General features: G+C 51.6%; 2 protein-coding genes across 4 annotated transcripts in view; both read left to right on the forward strand.

The window, feature by feature from the left end:
- The window catches only part of slc44a2 (solute carrier family 44 member 2 (CTL2 blood group)), a 20,553-nt gene extending 15,545 nt beyond the window's left edge, over positions 1-5,008 (forward strand). For 2 of the 3 annotated variants that reach the window (XM_030350573.1, XM_030350574.1), the window contains exons 16-22: positions 22-116; positions 211-314; positions 499-572; positions 668-738; positions 827-915; positions 1,454-1,538; positions 2,070-3,600. In XM_030350573.1, coding sequence (XP_030206433.1) covers positions 22-116; positions 211-314; positions 499-572; positions 668-738; positions 827-915; positions 1,454-1,538; positions 2,070-2,551 — 1,000 coding nt within the window. In that variant the 3' untranslated portion in view covers positions 2,552-3,600. Of the gene's footprint in view, positions 1-21; positions 117-210; positions 315-498; positions 573-667; positions 739-826; positions 916-1,453; positions 1,539-2,069; positions 3,601-3,854 lie in introns of those variants that run through there. The other variant, XM_030350576.1, reaches the window with a different exon arrangement.
- Positions 5,009-5,198: 190 nt separating this feature from the next.
- On the forward strand, positions 5,199-13,682 carry odad3 (outer dynein arm docking complex subunit 3). Its single transcript, XM_030350594.1, has 13 exons — positions 5,199-5,504; positions 5,883-6,004; positions 6,435-6,512; positions 6,904-7,092; positions 7,449-7,550; positions 8,073-8,198; positions 8,929-9,051; positions 9,518-9,667; positions 10,116-10,276; positions 10,810-10,966; positions 11,928-12,077; positions 12,974-13,058; positions 13,377-13,682. The coding sequence occupies exons 1-13, from the start codon at positions 5,426-5,428 to the stop codon at positions 13,493-13,495; spliced, it is 1,641 nt and encodes a 546-aa protein (XP_030206454.1). The 5' UTR covers positions 5,199-5,425; the 3' UTR covers positions 13,496-13,682.
- Positions 13,683-13,711: the final 29 nt, after the last annotated feature.

Genomic DNA, 13,711 nt, shown 5'->3' on the forward strand with positions numbered 1-13,711 from the left:
AACCTCCTCACCGCGCTGCAGGTTCCACACGGGCTCCCTGGCGTTCGGCTCTCTGATCCTGTCCCTGGTGCAGATCGTCAGGGTCCTGTTGGAGTACCTCGACCACAAGCTGAAAGGTCTGCCGCCGTCGTCACGGTCCCCTCCATGGTAACCAGGTAACCGTCTCCGGAACGGCGCTGAGGCTAACGCTGATGTTTCCCCCCTCCTCAGGCGCGCAGAACCGGTGTGCCAAGTTCATCCTGAGCTGCATGAAGTGCTGCTTCTGGTGCCTGGAGAAGTTCATCAAGTTCATCAACAGGAACGCCTACATCATGGTGAGCCTGACCAGCTGGCTGTCGCCCTGCGTGGCTGACTCCGCCGTCGGTGTGTGAATGTGTGCATGAACGGGTGAATGCGGGGCAGTATTCTAAAGCGCTTCGAGCGGCCACCGGTTAGAAAAGCGCTGGATAAATGCAATCCAGTTTCTTTAAACAATAACGAGGAGCTCCTGTTCTCCAGATCGCCATCTACGGTAAAAGCTTCTGCCCCTCAGCGAAGGACGCCTTCTTCCTCCTCATGAGGAACGTCATCCGGTAGGTCAGAGGTCAAACCATGAACCGCCGTTGTCGTAGCGTTTATGGAACCATCAGCCGCCTCATCCCGTCTCGTGATCCCCTCCTCGTTCCAGGGTGGCCGTGCTGGACAAGGTGACGGACTTCCTCCTCTTCCTGGGGAAGCTGCTGATCGTTGGCATCGTGGGTAAGGACCCTTCAGTTCTCCACCTGCAGTCCCGTCTCTGCGTCGTGAGCCTCCTGTTTGTCTCACCCCCGCCCGTGTCTCCATGCAGGGATTTGCTCCTTCTTCTTCTTCTCTGGAAGGATCAAAGCTGTGGAGGAGACCGCTCCGTCTCTCAACTACTACTGGGTCCCCATACTGGTGAGACCTTCTGACCTCCTCCCCAGGTGTCCTGGGTATACGGCCATGTTTAGACTACACTATGTCACTAGAGTACTGGATTAGTATTAGTATGTTAGGGTGTAGTGCCGGCATGTGCCTCAGGAGGTCGAGCGGGTTGGCTGGTAACCAGAAGGTTGCTAGTTCGATCCCCGGCTCCTCCTAGCTGAGTGCCGAGTTGTCCCTGAGCGAGACGCCTCACCCTGACTGCTCCTGACCAGCTGGCTGTCGCCCTGCGGGGCTGACTCCGCCGTCGGTGTGTGAATGTGTGCATGAATGGGTGAATGTGAGGCAGTATTGTTAAGCGCTTTGAGAGGCCACTGGTTAGCAAAGCTCTATATTAACGCAGTCCATTTATGTTCTGCTGCTGCAGTTCGCCTCACCATCCAGCTTCACACTAGCAACAGGGAGATGACATCGCAGCCAGTCAACCTTTTGTTGTACACTGTAGAGATTGAGCTGTGGCCAGACCTCCGTGCGGGAGGTATTGGATCACATCCCTGTGCGTCTGTCCCCCTAGACGTTGGTGGTGGGCTCCTACCTCATTGCCCACGGGTTCTTCAGCGTGTACGCCATGTGTGTGGACACCCTCTTCCTCTGCTTCTGTGAGTACCCCCGCCGCGCCCAACTCCGACAGACGGTTTCAACGTCTGACGTCTCCGTTAACGATCTCTCCTTTTGCTGCACGCTTTATTAATCACTCAATTGATCTAAAGTCTTAACCGCTGCCCTCCTCTCTGCTGTGTGACTGACGGTCTCTCCTCTCTGATCTCTCCCTTTTTCTGCATCATTCTCCCGCCTCTCACTTCACACCCACGCCCCCGTTTTCTTTTTCCATGGTTTTGCTTTTTGGTTTATATTGTTATTATCCATCGACCCCCAAACTCACATCGGCTCAATCAAACACACACAAACACATGAAAACACACACACAAACACACGCAAACACACGAAAACACGCACAAACACGCGCCAACTCACGCCTACTCACACAAACACACACAAACACCAACACACACAAACCAACACACACCCCAACACAAACACACACACACCAACACACACACACGCACACACACCATTCATACCAACACACCAACACACACAAACACACACACACATAAAACCAAAACAAGGCGAGGACCTGGAGAGGAACGACGGCTCGTCCGAGCGGCCTTACTACATGTCCCCGGAGCTCCACGAGATCCTCTCCAAGGCCATGAAGCCGGAGGAGCCCCCCGGCGAGAGCCAGGGGGACGGGGGCAGCCCGGGGGAGGAGGAGACCCCCCTCAGCCAGCAGGGCTCGGAGGTCCAGCTGAAGCACCAGGCGCTGCTCACAACGGAGCAGGAGCAGGAGACGCTCCTGAAGACCGGCGCTGAAGCACCTACTGCAGCCGCAGAGGAAGAGGAGGAGGAGGAGGAGGAGGAGAGCGAAGGGAAGGCCGGTCCGAAGCAGGAGGCTGAGAAGAAGGAAGAGAAGGTGGAGGAAAAGATAGGATCCCAGGAGGAGGTGAAGGCTAAAGAGGAGGAGGTGGAGGCCGTTGCGGAGAAAGAAATAAACGAAGAGAAGAAAGATGAGACCGAAGGAGTCGAGCCTGCGGCCTCGAACAAGGAGTAGGGTCATGTGACTGGGGTCAGCGCGCAGGGGGGGGGAGTTAATTATACATGACGAGCTTGGCTGAAACTAGGGGTTTAAAAGAGGGTTTATATGCATGTGCTCAGTGGCACAGCCCCGCCTGCCCCCTTGTGGTCGGACCGAGCGGGTGACGTAGAAGGAGTCTGTTCTGTGGGTGTGTGTGTGAGCTCCAGGCCTGCTTCCCCCTCGTCAGAGAGGGGGTCTTCTGTGTGAGCACCCAGTGCCCTGCTGTAGCTTCGACATGTTTGGTTTATCGTGCCGGGGAGTGACGCCCGAGTGTTGGGTATTTATATTGTGAGAAAAACGTGTAGGACTTTTGCAAAACGCTGAACCTGTGCCTGACTTTACTATCATTATACACACACACCCTGAACCTCGTCGTCATGGCAACGGGTGCGCCTCAGAAACCACCGCATACCGGGTTTACAGAGAACGCATCTCGCTGGAGAGGGAGTCTTTCCACTGTTTACAACACACTACCAGCTGATGCCAAATGGTTATACTCAAATTTGATAGACTGTGTGTGTACACACTTTTCTTTTTGTCCCACGGGACTGAAATGTCTAAACAGTTGTGTGTGTTTGTGTGTGTGATGTTTGTACTATCTCTGCGGCCTTGTGTAGGTCGCAGCTCGCAGACTTACTGTATTGTTTTACTGCACACTTGCCTTGGTCATTTTCGATGGGGATAAGGGATTGTTTCTGCAACGATGCAACCATAACAACCTCTCAGACTTTCCAAATCCCGTTGTTCACTGATCATTGTTGTCTCTCTCTCTCTCTCTCTCTCTCTCTCTCTCTCTCTCTCTCTCTCTCTCTCTCTCTCTCTACTTCCTGTTTTCTCTCACTGCTGCATGCTGGGTAATATCGCCTTCGGAGTTCTTTGCTACTAACAGCCAGCGTCTGTGGATGCCTTTGTACCTCTTTCCTGTTAGCTAGAAACGTAGATGTTGAACGTAGATCTTTTTCGGTAATACCGGTGACATTCCATATTTACTGGATGTAGTTATTGATTAAAGGTGATTGAATGAACCCAACATGAACTGTTCTGTTATGAGAGAAGCGCAAAAATGTCGACAGCCCTCTCCCAACAGGTGAGACGTTCAGCTTGATCTAACGCACACAACCGATACACACCGCTAGGCTATTGGCTAACACACACGGCACAACACTACAGACTAGAGCTACCGTAGCAGTAGGCGGTGCATGAGACCTGCTGTAGCATTAGCTCGTAGCGGCGTGGCCTTTTGACCAGGGGTACTGACGCTGTTCTCTCCGTGTCTCAGGTGAGGACCTGGAGCGCAACGACGGGACGGCGGAGCGCCCGTACCTCATGTCCAACAACCTGCTCGGCATCCTGAAGAAGAGCAACGACACCACCAAGACTGTGGACTAGGGGGTGTGTGTGTGTGTGTGTGTGTGTGTGTGTGTGTGTGTGTGTGTGTGTGTGTGTGTGTGTGTGTGTGTGTGTGTGTGTGTGTGTGTGTGTGTGTGTGTGTGTGTGTGTGTGTGTAAGAGAATGAGAGAGTAAGAGAGTAGGGTTGCTCGATTATGGAGAAAATCATAATCACGATTATTTTGTTCAATATTGAAATCACGATTATTCAAACGATTATTTTTTTGAGTTTGAAAACATGATGAATTTATCCAGCATGTTTCTCTCAAAAACACTTTGTAACTGATAACTTTGAAATTTCGACTTAAAAAAATGCACACTGGTCCAAAAGAAAATGTTCAAATCTAAAATATACATATCTGTACATTAAAAAAAAAAAAAAAAATTGTGATTGTTTGACGCTAAAATCGAAATCGAGATCGAAATTAAATTGATCGTCCAGCCCTATAAGAGAGTGTGTTTGTGTGAGTAAGAGTCTGTGTGTGGTTAGTATGCATGTTTATATATACGTACAAACCAGGACAAATGTAAAGATCTGAGAAGAATGATGTATATACGGTCATATTTTTGCAATGCTTTAAATCAAAATGGGTTATAGTATCTTACAAAGTATTACGGCAATACCTAACATCGCTCTGAAGTAAATGACGGGTTATTTTGTCTGATTTTGATGTTTTTTGAAAGCCTTTGAATAGTATTACCCTTTGAAGAGACTGTTGAGGAAGAGTTATGAAATGGAAATGTTACACATTATAAACCTGTGAAATGAATATTTCTTCATGCTAATGTTATGAAACTTACACCGAAATGTCTTAAATTTTGAGCTGTTGTAGACAACATTGTCTGCAACAGCATCGTGCGTTTGTGTTTTCGGCAAATGAACAAGTTACTCTTTGGCCTTTGTTTACCGAGCTAAAGGAAAGAAAGTAAACTAAGATGATACAGTATCACAGCTCTGTCAGACGTATTTCTTAATCTGGAACCAAAGTTGTTTGTGTGTTAATATTTTTTACAATTTTATGATAATAAAAGTGTTCAGGTTGATGAGGCTCCTCTCCTTTGTGTGTGTGTGTGTGTGTGTGTGTGTGTGTGTGTGTGTGTGTGTGTGTGTGTGTGTGTGTGTGTGTGTGTGTGTGTGTGTGTGTGTGTGTGTGTGTGTGTGTGTGTGTGTGTGTGTGTGTGTGTGTGTTTGTGTGTGTGCGTAAGCGTTTGTGTGTGCGTAAGCGTTTGTGTGTGTGTAAGCGTTTGTGTGTCTGTGCACATTGATCTGGTTATCTGGTTTAAGTGTATTGGTTGCTAGACGACCTTCTTGGTTGGCTGGAAGTGTACCGGTTGCTAGGCGACCTTAAAGCTTCGACCACGGGGTGACCAACTGAATGTTGAAAAGTTCGTTTTGCGATTAATTATTATCCATCGCTATTTTATAGAGTATAGTTAGTTTTTTTTTATACGAGGGCAAACATGCCATTAAACGCGGAGGCCATGAAGCCGCCTTTGCACGACCAGATAACCGAGATGCAGCGGAAGATTCAGCTGCTCGGTGAGTCTTCATATGAACCATTTTACTGACTGTTTTAGTGATCTCCGACGTCATAGTCCTGCTCATGTTTTCCATCCTGCAAGGCTGACTTTGAAGGCATGTCTGCAACATAAACACGATGTTCTCCACGCATTCCTGGTTTTCATTTGCTGGCTTTATCTCATTAAGTATGGTTGAGTTGAACAGTGTCACAGCCGTGGGGATACGGGGGTTTGTAGTGCATGCTCCAAAGACACACACGGGTTTAAATAAAGCAATACATTACATTCTAACATGCTTTCGATTTAATGTGCCTATTTATCACAAGTCACAACCAAGTTACGAGTCGAAAAACAGTCAAATTTATTTTATGAGTCTAATAACGAGTTTGACCGCCAGAGGGAGACAGAACCGCCTACTACGAGAGCTCCCAGGCTACCATCCACAAGAACAGGGAGTCCATCCTGCTGATGAGGCAGGAGAACAAGCGGCTGCACAGGAAGCTGGCCGACAATCTGGCTGTGAGTTGTGAAGTACATTATAGATATAATATTACCAATCATTCATGTGGAAAATAATGTTAGAAATAAACAAGTAAATTGACAATCACTCGTTAAATAACAATGCAGGTGATCAACAGGCCTTTGTCACCCCCCCTCCCCACACAACCCTCTTAATCACTTATTGTATGTTGTACGTCCTGGCACTTAAAAATAGTACTTATCCTCGTGTAGCATCTTATCCTAGGTATCTGGTTTATACGGGGAATGGGTTAACCTAGTGATGGTTAGTGCTTGGCACTTGGTTCTATGAACATCCTTACTGTACCCACAGCGATATATTGTTGTTTCTCTTTCTTCTGACAAATGTACTTAATGTAAGTCGCTCTGGATAAAAGCTTCTGCTAAACGTAAATGTATGCTATGAGATGTTATTATCCACTCCTACCAGGGGGATGAGCATGTGATCAAAGAAGCCTTTCAAGACAGAGGTTCAGAGAAGGAGGCCTACCGCACGATGTCAGGGCAGGTGAGTTTAAGTGTAAAGGGCTTAAAAAATTGCTAAAGATTTTCTGATGCATAGCTTTGCAACGAACAACAGACAGGCACAGAGTACATATCAGTCGGTTCCTATTGACTCTCTCTCTCTCTCTCTCTCTCTCTCTCTCTCTCTCTCTCTCTCTCTCTCCCCCTCTCTCTCTCTCTCTCTCTCTCTCTCTCTCTCTCTCTCTCTCTCTCTCTCTCTCTCTCTCTCTCTCTCTCTCTCTCTCTCTCTCTCTCTCTCTCTCTCTGTTTTCCTATGAAGGAGTTTTAAGATGCTCCACTAGTCAAAGATCTTCACTTTTCCCTTTCTCCTGCTGTCTCTCTCTCTCCATGAGTGCCCCTAACCACCGAACCCCCGCCCACTCCCCCGTTCCTAGGCGGCCATCACGAAGGTGGAACAGAAGGTGTTGCTAAAGATGAAACGCCTCAACGCATTGAGACACGCCACCAAGACCAGCCGCGACCGGCTGGAGGGGCTGAAGCTGCAGTGCCAGAGGCTGCAGCCAGAGGGCGCCAAGTCCCCGTCCACTGACGCCGCCGCGGAGCAGCCGGGGGACAATGCAAGGGTAGCTGACAGTGAACAACGCACTATATTACCACCGCTTTGCAGGTCTTATAGCGACACACGCTTCCACTAAAGGCGAACAACTTTTGTTCATCGTTGTATTGCGCAGTTATTTAAATCGGAAAATATGAACCCCATAATGCAAGTTTTATACAGCGTGAGACACACGTCTATCCAAACACACACCCACGTTGAAATCGCGCACATACACACACACACACACACACACACACACACACACACACACACACACACACACACTGCACACACACACACACACACACACACACACACACTCACACACACACACACGTGTAGAGGTAACCCGTGTGAGGGTTGTGTCGTCTGTAAATGCAGAAGCTGCACTTCCTGGAGAACAGTCTGGAGAAGGCCCAGGTGAAGAACCAGGAGGCGGAGCACGTGCTGAGGGGCTACGTCACCCTGAAGAACCACCTGCAGGTGGGTTCACCCCGACCCCTTTGTCACCTGACCCCTGACCTCCTGACCCCTGAGTCATAACATTAGAGGTGTTTTCGTCCTGAGTGTCCCGTCTGGTTCTGGTTCTGTGTTTGCGTCTCCTGATTTAGCAGCAGGATTGTGTTACGGTTTCCATGGCGTTGGAATGTCTGTCATCACCACCTCATCTGTCAACAGTCAACAGGTCGCAGGCCTTGAGCAACGAGATTACAAAGAAACATTTCTCAACAGTTCGAGAAAATTACAAATTCAACATCACCCCCGACAACATCCATATTAGTGGAGATACAGACCCCCCCCCCTCTCTCTCTCCTCTCTCCCCCCCTCTCTCTCTCTCTCTCCCTCTCTCTCTCTCTCCCTCTCTCTCTCCTCTCTCCCCCCCTCTCTCTCTCTCTCTCTCTCTCTCTCTCTCTCTCTCTCTCTCCCCTCTCCCCCCTCCCCCCTCCTCCCTCCCCCCCTCCTCTCCACCCCCCCTCTCTCTCTCCCCCCCCCCCCCCCCTACAGGATGAGAGCCTGACCTTCCAGGGGGAGCTGGACCGTCTGGAGGAGGACCTCCTGAAGGACCGGGCGGAGCTCCACGGCCTGAGGGTCATGAACGGCGACGCCCAGCTGTCCAAGGAGGTCTCCAAGGTCCGCTGGCCCCGCCCACCACGCCAAACTCATCTTAGTATGATTAATGCTCGAGTATACACCGATACAGCGTCTAGCATCGGGACTACTAATACTGCGTGTTCTTATTGAAGGGTTCTCTTACGATGACAGCGTTGTATAGTCGTGTAGCTTTTTTCAGAACCAGATCATTAACATTTATAATTATAACAATAAATTTGTAATCTTTTGGTTAAGCGTGAGCATCCATGTTTTTCCAACCTGGTAGCTCGAACGCATGTCGGAGAGCACACGTTTCCAATTCCGACTTTCCACCTCCGACGAACGAACAACACCGTAGTGTTTATTGAGTTCTCTGCCTGTGTAGTAAATGAGGCCGTCTCTGAGGAACTTCCGATACTGGTATCGGTGCGCGAACAGCTCTAATCTTTAGGATTATTTTAAGGGTCGGTTTAGCACAGGAAGTAGAGCGCGTCTCCTTGTAACCGGAAGCTTGCTAGTCCGATCCCCGGACTAGCAAGTTGTCCCGGAGCAAGACGCCTCACCCTGACTGCTCCTGACCAGCTGGCTGTCGCCCTGCGTGGCCGACACCGCTGTCGGTGTGTGAATGTGTGCATGAATGGGCGAATGCGTGTATCAATGTGTGAATGTGTGTATGAATGTGTGAATGTGTGTATGAATGTGTGAATGTGTGTATGAATGTGTGAATGCAGCTGAACGTTGTGTTGTGTGTTCTCCTCCCGTCCACCAGGCGGAGCTGCAGCAGCTGGAGGACCTGCTCCATAAGGAGCGGAAGGAGCGGGAACGCATCGTGGCCTCGTACAGGAAGCAGGTGGAGGAGCGCAAGGCCCAGATAGAGAAGGCCGACCGCAGGGTGAGGCCCCGAACAGGACAGGGTGCATGATGGGATGTGTAGTTCAGAGGACTGTTACTCCAAGGAGGTACATGGTGCATGATGGGATGTGTAGTTCTGCAACAGAACTACACATCCCATCATGCACCAGGGCACTAACAGAATCTGTTAGTCCCAGGAGGTACATGGTGTAAGATGGGATCTGTAGTTCTGTTAGTCCCTAGAGGCAGACGTGGTGCATGATAGGATATGTAGTTCTGTTAGTCCTGTGAGGTACCTGGTGCATGATGGGATGTGTAGTCCTGTTAGTACCTATAGGCAGACATGGTGCATGATGGGATATGTAGTGCAGCTAAAACCTCCACTAACATTCAGCCATCGATCCGAAGTCTTCCTGACAGAACAACACTGAGGGTCCGTAGAGGAGCCCTCCTCAGTGAGCGACCTAACGCCCGCGGTCTCCGTGGTAACCCCTTCGGCCCCCCAGGCCCAGAAGGCCCCCCTGCAGCCCGAGGAGCTGAGCGGCGAGGCCCAGCGCAGCCTCACGCGGGCGGGCGGCGAGGAGGAGCGCGGCGGCCCCACCCTGGAGGAGGCCTTCCAGAGCATCAAGGAGGCCACGGGCGTGACCAGCGTGCACGTACGGACAGGGGGGGGGGGGGGACAGGGGGGGGGTGGCCATGGTAACGGGCATGGGAGGGGGAGGAGTCCTGGGACACAATGGAGGCCGATGACGCACGCCTTCCACAGGAATGTTGTCTAGAAAAACTATTAGATAATAATAGAAGAAGATAGATAATAAGAGATCTATTATTGAATACTAATTGATCTATTATCATTCATCTATTAATAATAATAGATAAAGATAAATAATAATAGATAAATATTAAATAATAATGGATGAAGATAAATAATAACAGATGTTTGATTAAATAATAATAGATAAATTATTAAATAACAGTAGATAAATAATTAAATAATAATAGATATAGATAAATAATAATAAATAAAAGATGATAGCTCAAGCCTATCCCCATTAAGGTCATAATGCCTTACTGAAGCTAACGAAGCTAACCTGCTCCGTGCAGGAGATCGTGGAGTGCTTCATCGCCCAGGGGGAGTCCCAGAGGCACCTGGAGGAGCTGAAGGGGGAGAACCAGGAGGTGCTGCTGCAGCTGAAGGGGGAGAAGGAGGCGCTGCAGCACAGCTTCCAGGACATGAAGTACTCTGGAGAGGCCAAGCTCTCCAGGTTCACCGCAGACACATACATGATGACGGGCTCAGCATGGGGGCTGGTTAGCTGGGGCTAGTTAGCATGGGGGCTAGTTAGCATGGGGGCTAGTTAGCATGGGGGCTAGTTAGCATGGGGGCTAGTTAGCTGTGAAGTTACCTTCTCTCTCTTTCTCTCACCCTCCCTCTCTCCCCCTCCCTCCCTGTACCCCCCTCCCCCTCTCTCCCCCTCCCTTCCTCTCCCCCCCTCTCTCTCCCCCCTCTCCCCCTTCCTCCCTCTCTCCCCCTCCCTCCCTCCCTCTCCCCCTCCCTCCCTCCCTCTCCCCCCCCTCTCTCTCTCCCCCTCCCTCTCCCTCTCTCCCCCTCCCGCTCCCTCTCTCCCCCTCTCTCTCCCCCCTCCCTCCCTCTCCCCCTCTCTCTCTCCCCCTCCCCTCCCTCCCTCTATCCCCTCCCTCTTTCCCCCTCCCTCCCCTCCCTCCCTCCATCCCCTCCCTCCCTCCCTCTCTCCCCCTCCCTCCCCTCCCTCCCTCCCTCCCCCCCCCCCTCCCCCAGCGGGCAGCAGGCTCTGGGGGACAGTGGGCAGCGTGTGCGGGAGGCTGAGCGGCGCTGCGATGAGGCCAAGGACCACCTGGACTGGCTGCTGAGGACCCTGGGGACCGCCCAGAACGGGCTGGAGCACCTGGCCGACAAGCTGCAGCACATCCCCCTGGTGAGGACCACCTCACACACTACTGACCCCCTGGTGGGGACCCCACTCACACACACTACTGACCCCCTGGTGAGGACCACCTCACACACACTACTGACCCCCTTATGGGGACCACCTCACACACAGCACTGACCCCCTGGTGGGGACCACCTCACACACACTACTGACCCCCTGGTGAGGACCACACTCACACACACTACTGACCCCCTTATGGGGACCACCTCACACACAGCACTGACCCCCTGGTGGGGACCACACTCACACACACTAATGACCCCCTGGTGAGGACCACCTAACGCACACTACTGACCCCCTGGTGGGGACCCCCTCACACACTACTGACCCCCTGGTGAGGACCACCTCACACACTACTGACCCCCTGGTGGGGACCCCACTCACACACACTACTGACCCCCTGGTGAGGACCACCTCACACAGACTACTGACCCCCCTGGTGAGGACCATCTCACACACACTACTGACCCCCTGGTGAGGACCACCTCACACAGACTACTGACGCCCTTATGGGGACCACCTCACACACACTAATGACCCCCTGGTGGGGACCCCACTCACACACACTACTGACCCCCCTGGTGAGGACCACCTCACACACACTACTGACCCCCTGGTGAGGACAACACTCACACACACTACTGACCCCCTTATGGGGACCACCTCACACACACTACTGACGCCCTTATGGGGACCACCTCACACACACTAATGACCCCCTGGTGGGGACCCCACTCACACACACTACTGACCCCCCTGGTGAGGACCACCTCACACACACTACTGACCCCCTTATGGGGACCACCTCACACAGACTGCTGACGCCCTTATGGGGACCACCCTCACACACACTACTCCCTCACCCTCTCTGTCTCTACCTCCCTCTTACCCTCTCCCTCACCCTCTCTCTCCCCTTCTCTCCCCCCCGCTCTCTCGGCCCCTCCAGGAGCAGGGGGTTGAGGCCCCTCCGGCCCCCGACCCTGAGGGCCCGGTCCTGGGACTGCTGGCCCAGTGTGAGGAGAAGCTCCGGCTGCTCCACGAGGAGCTCCAGGGGATGGAGCCGTCCACGCTCCTGAAGGAGATGGAGGAGGACGAGGTGAGGAAGAGGGGGAGGACGAGGGGGAGGAGGGGGAGGACGAGGTGAGGAGGAGGGGGAGGAGGAGGGGGAGGAGGAGGAGGAGGAGGGGGAGGAGGAGGAGGAGAAACTCTGGCTCAGGATGCTCTACTGGCCTTTAGGGAGCTAGTGGAGGCTAGCGCTTTTGCTAGCTCGGCCTCTGAGGAGCTAGCACTGACTCGCGCTTTGCCAGCTTAGCCTTTGGGGAGCTAGCGTGGACTAGCGCTTTTCTAATCCTCCTTGCAGCCTGTGTGGAGCAGGGTGACCGGCGGGGTTAGCATTAGCCCGCCGCTCGTGTTATTATCTTGAAGCATCGGCGGACGTTGCGCCTGGATAATAAATCGGCCATCTTATCTCATGGGCCGCCCAGATCTCCCGGCTGCGCTGTTTGCCTTCTGATTGTCTCGGCGCTGCCGACGGCGTTGTGTTTGCCGACATGCCGTGCCAGAGCGTTGCCGCAGGAACGTGACGTCAGAGCGCTGGTTATTTATTAATGACCGCGGCTCCTCTAGAGCCAGCTCCAGCTCCAAAGAACTGTCTGAAAGTGTCGTACGACGTCAAAGCATAATCTGAGATCTGACCTTGGTCTGGTACGCTTTCCTCCACCGCTGGTCAAGAGACCAGCATCCCAGCTACCAGTAGCTACCAGTAAAAATGCATCAAAGCTACCAGTAGCATCCCAGCACCCAGCACCCAGGCATGCATTGGATGTAGTGGGAAATGCAAAGGGTTGTTTGACTCTATATTTCAGTCGATTAATAATACAGGCATTAATCTGAACCTGCGTGTGTGTTCCGTGTGTGCGTGTGTGGTGTGTGTGTGTGTGTGTGTGTGTGTGTGTGTGTGTGTGTGTGTGTGTGTGTGTGTGTTTTGAGTAGTTCTATACCAGGATCGAGGGGAAACTACCGGACTACAACATTCGCATCCAGCTTCCTGAAGAGCAGCAGCAGAACCTGTTCAACGGTCAGTCGGTGCCGCGCACGCACACACACACACGCACACGCACAGATACACTGACACACACACACACACACACACACACACACACACACAGAAACACACACACACACACACACACACACACACACACACACACAGAAACACACACACATGCACGCACACACACACACACAGATACACTCACACATACACACATACACAAAGAAACACACACACACACAATAGCACACACACGAAAACACACACACACACACACACACACACACTTCACTTCTCCAACGTCCTCGTATTCAACCGGTCCCTGCTTCCGGCCGTTTCCAGAGGATGAAGAGAGTGAGGAAGACGAGGCTGACATCATCTCCCGGGAGGCGCTGAAGAGGCAGTCCCAGCTCATCATCGACGCCAAGACCAAGAAGAAGCCCAGGAAGAAGAAGAAGTGAACCTTCGGCTCCTAAACCCAGGGCCTTAAAGTCCTCAAGGTCAAAAAGTCAGGACTGTAGTCTGAGTTTGAGTTTCCCACCATGAATAAAGATGTATTGTTATTTTTGATTAATTTGCATATTCAGAATATTGTTGGTACTATCCCTATTGTAGAAGTATTAATAAAGTTATACCATGTTTATTTATTCTTGCTTGCAGTGGGTTTATTGTGTTTT

The sequence above is a fragment of the Gadus morhua genome, chromosome 3, assembly GCF_902167405.1.
Source record: "Gadus morhua chromosome 3, gadMor3.0, whole genome shotgun sequence".
Taxonomy (NCBI): domain Eukaryota; kingdom Metazoa; phylum Chordata; class Actinopteri; order Gadiformes; family Gadidae; genus Gadus; species Gadus morhua.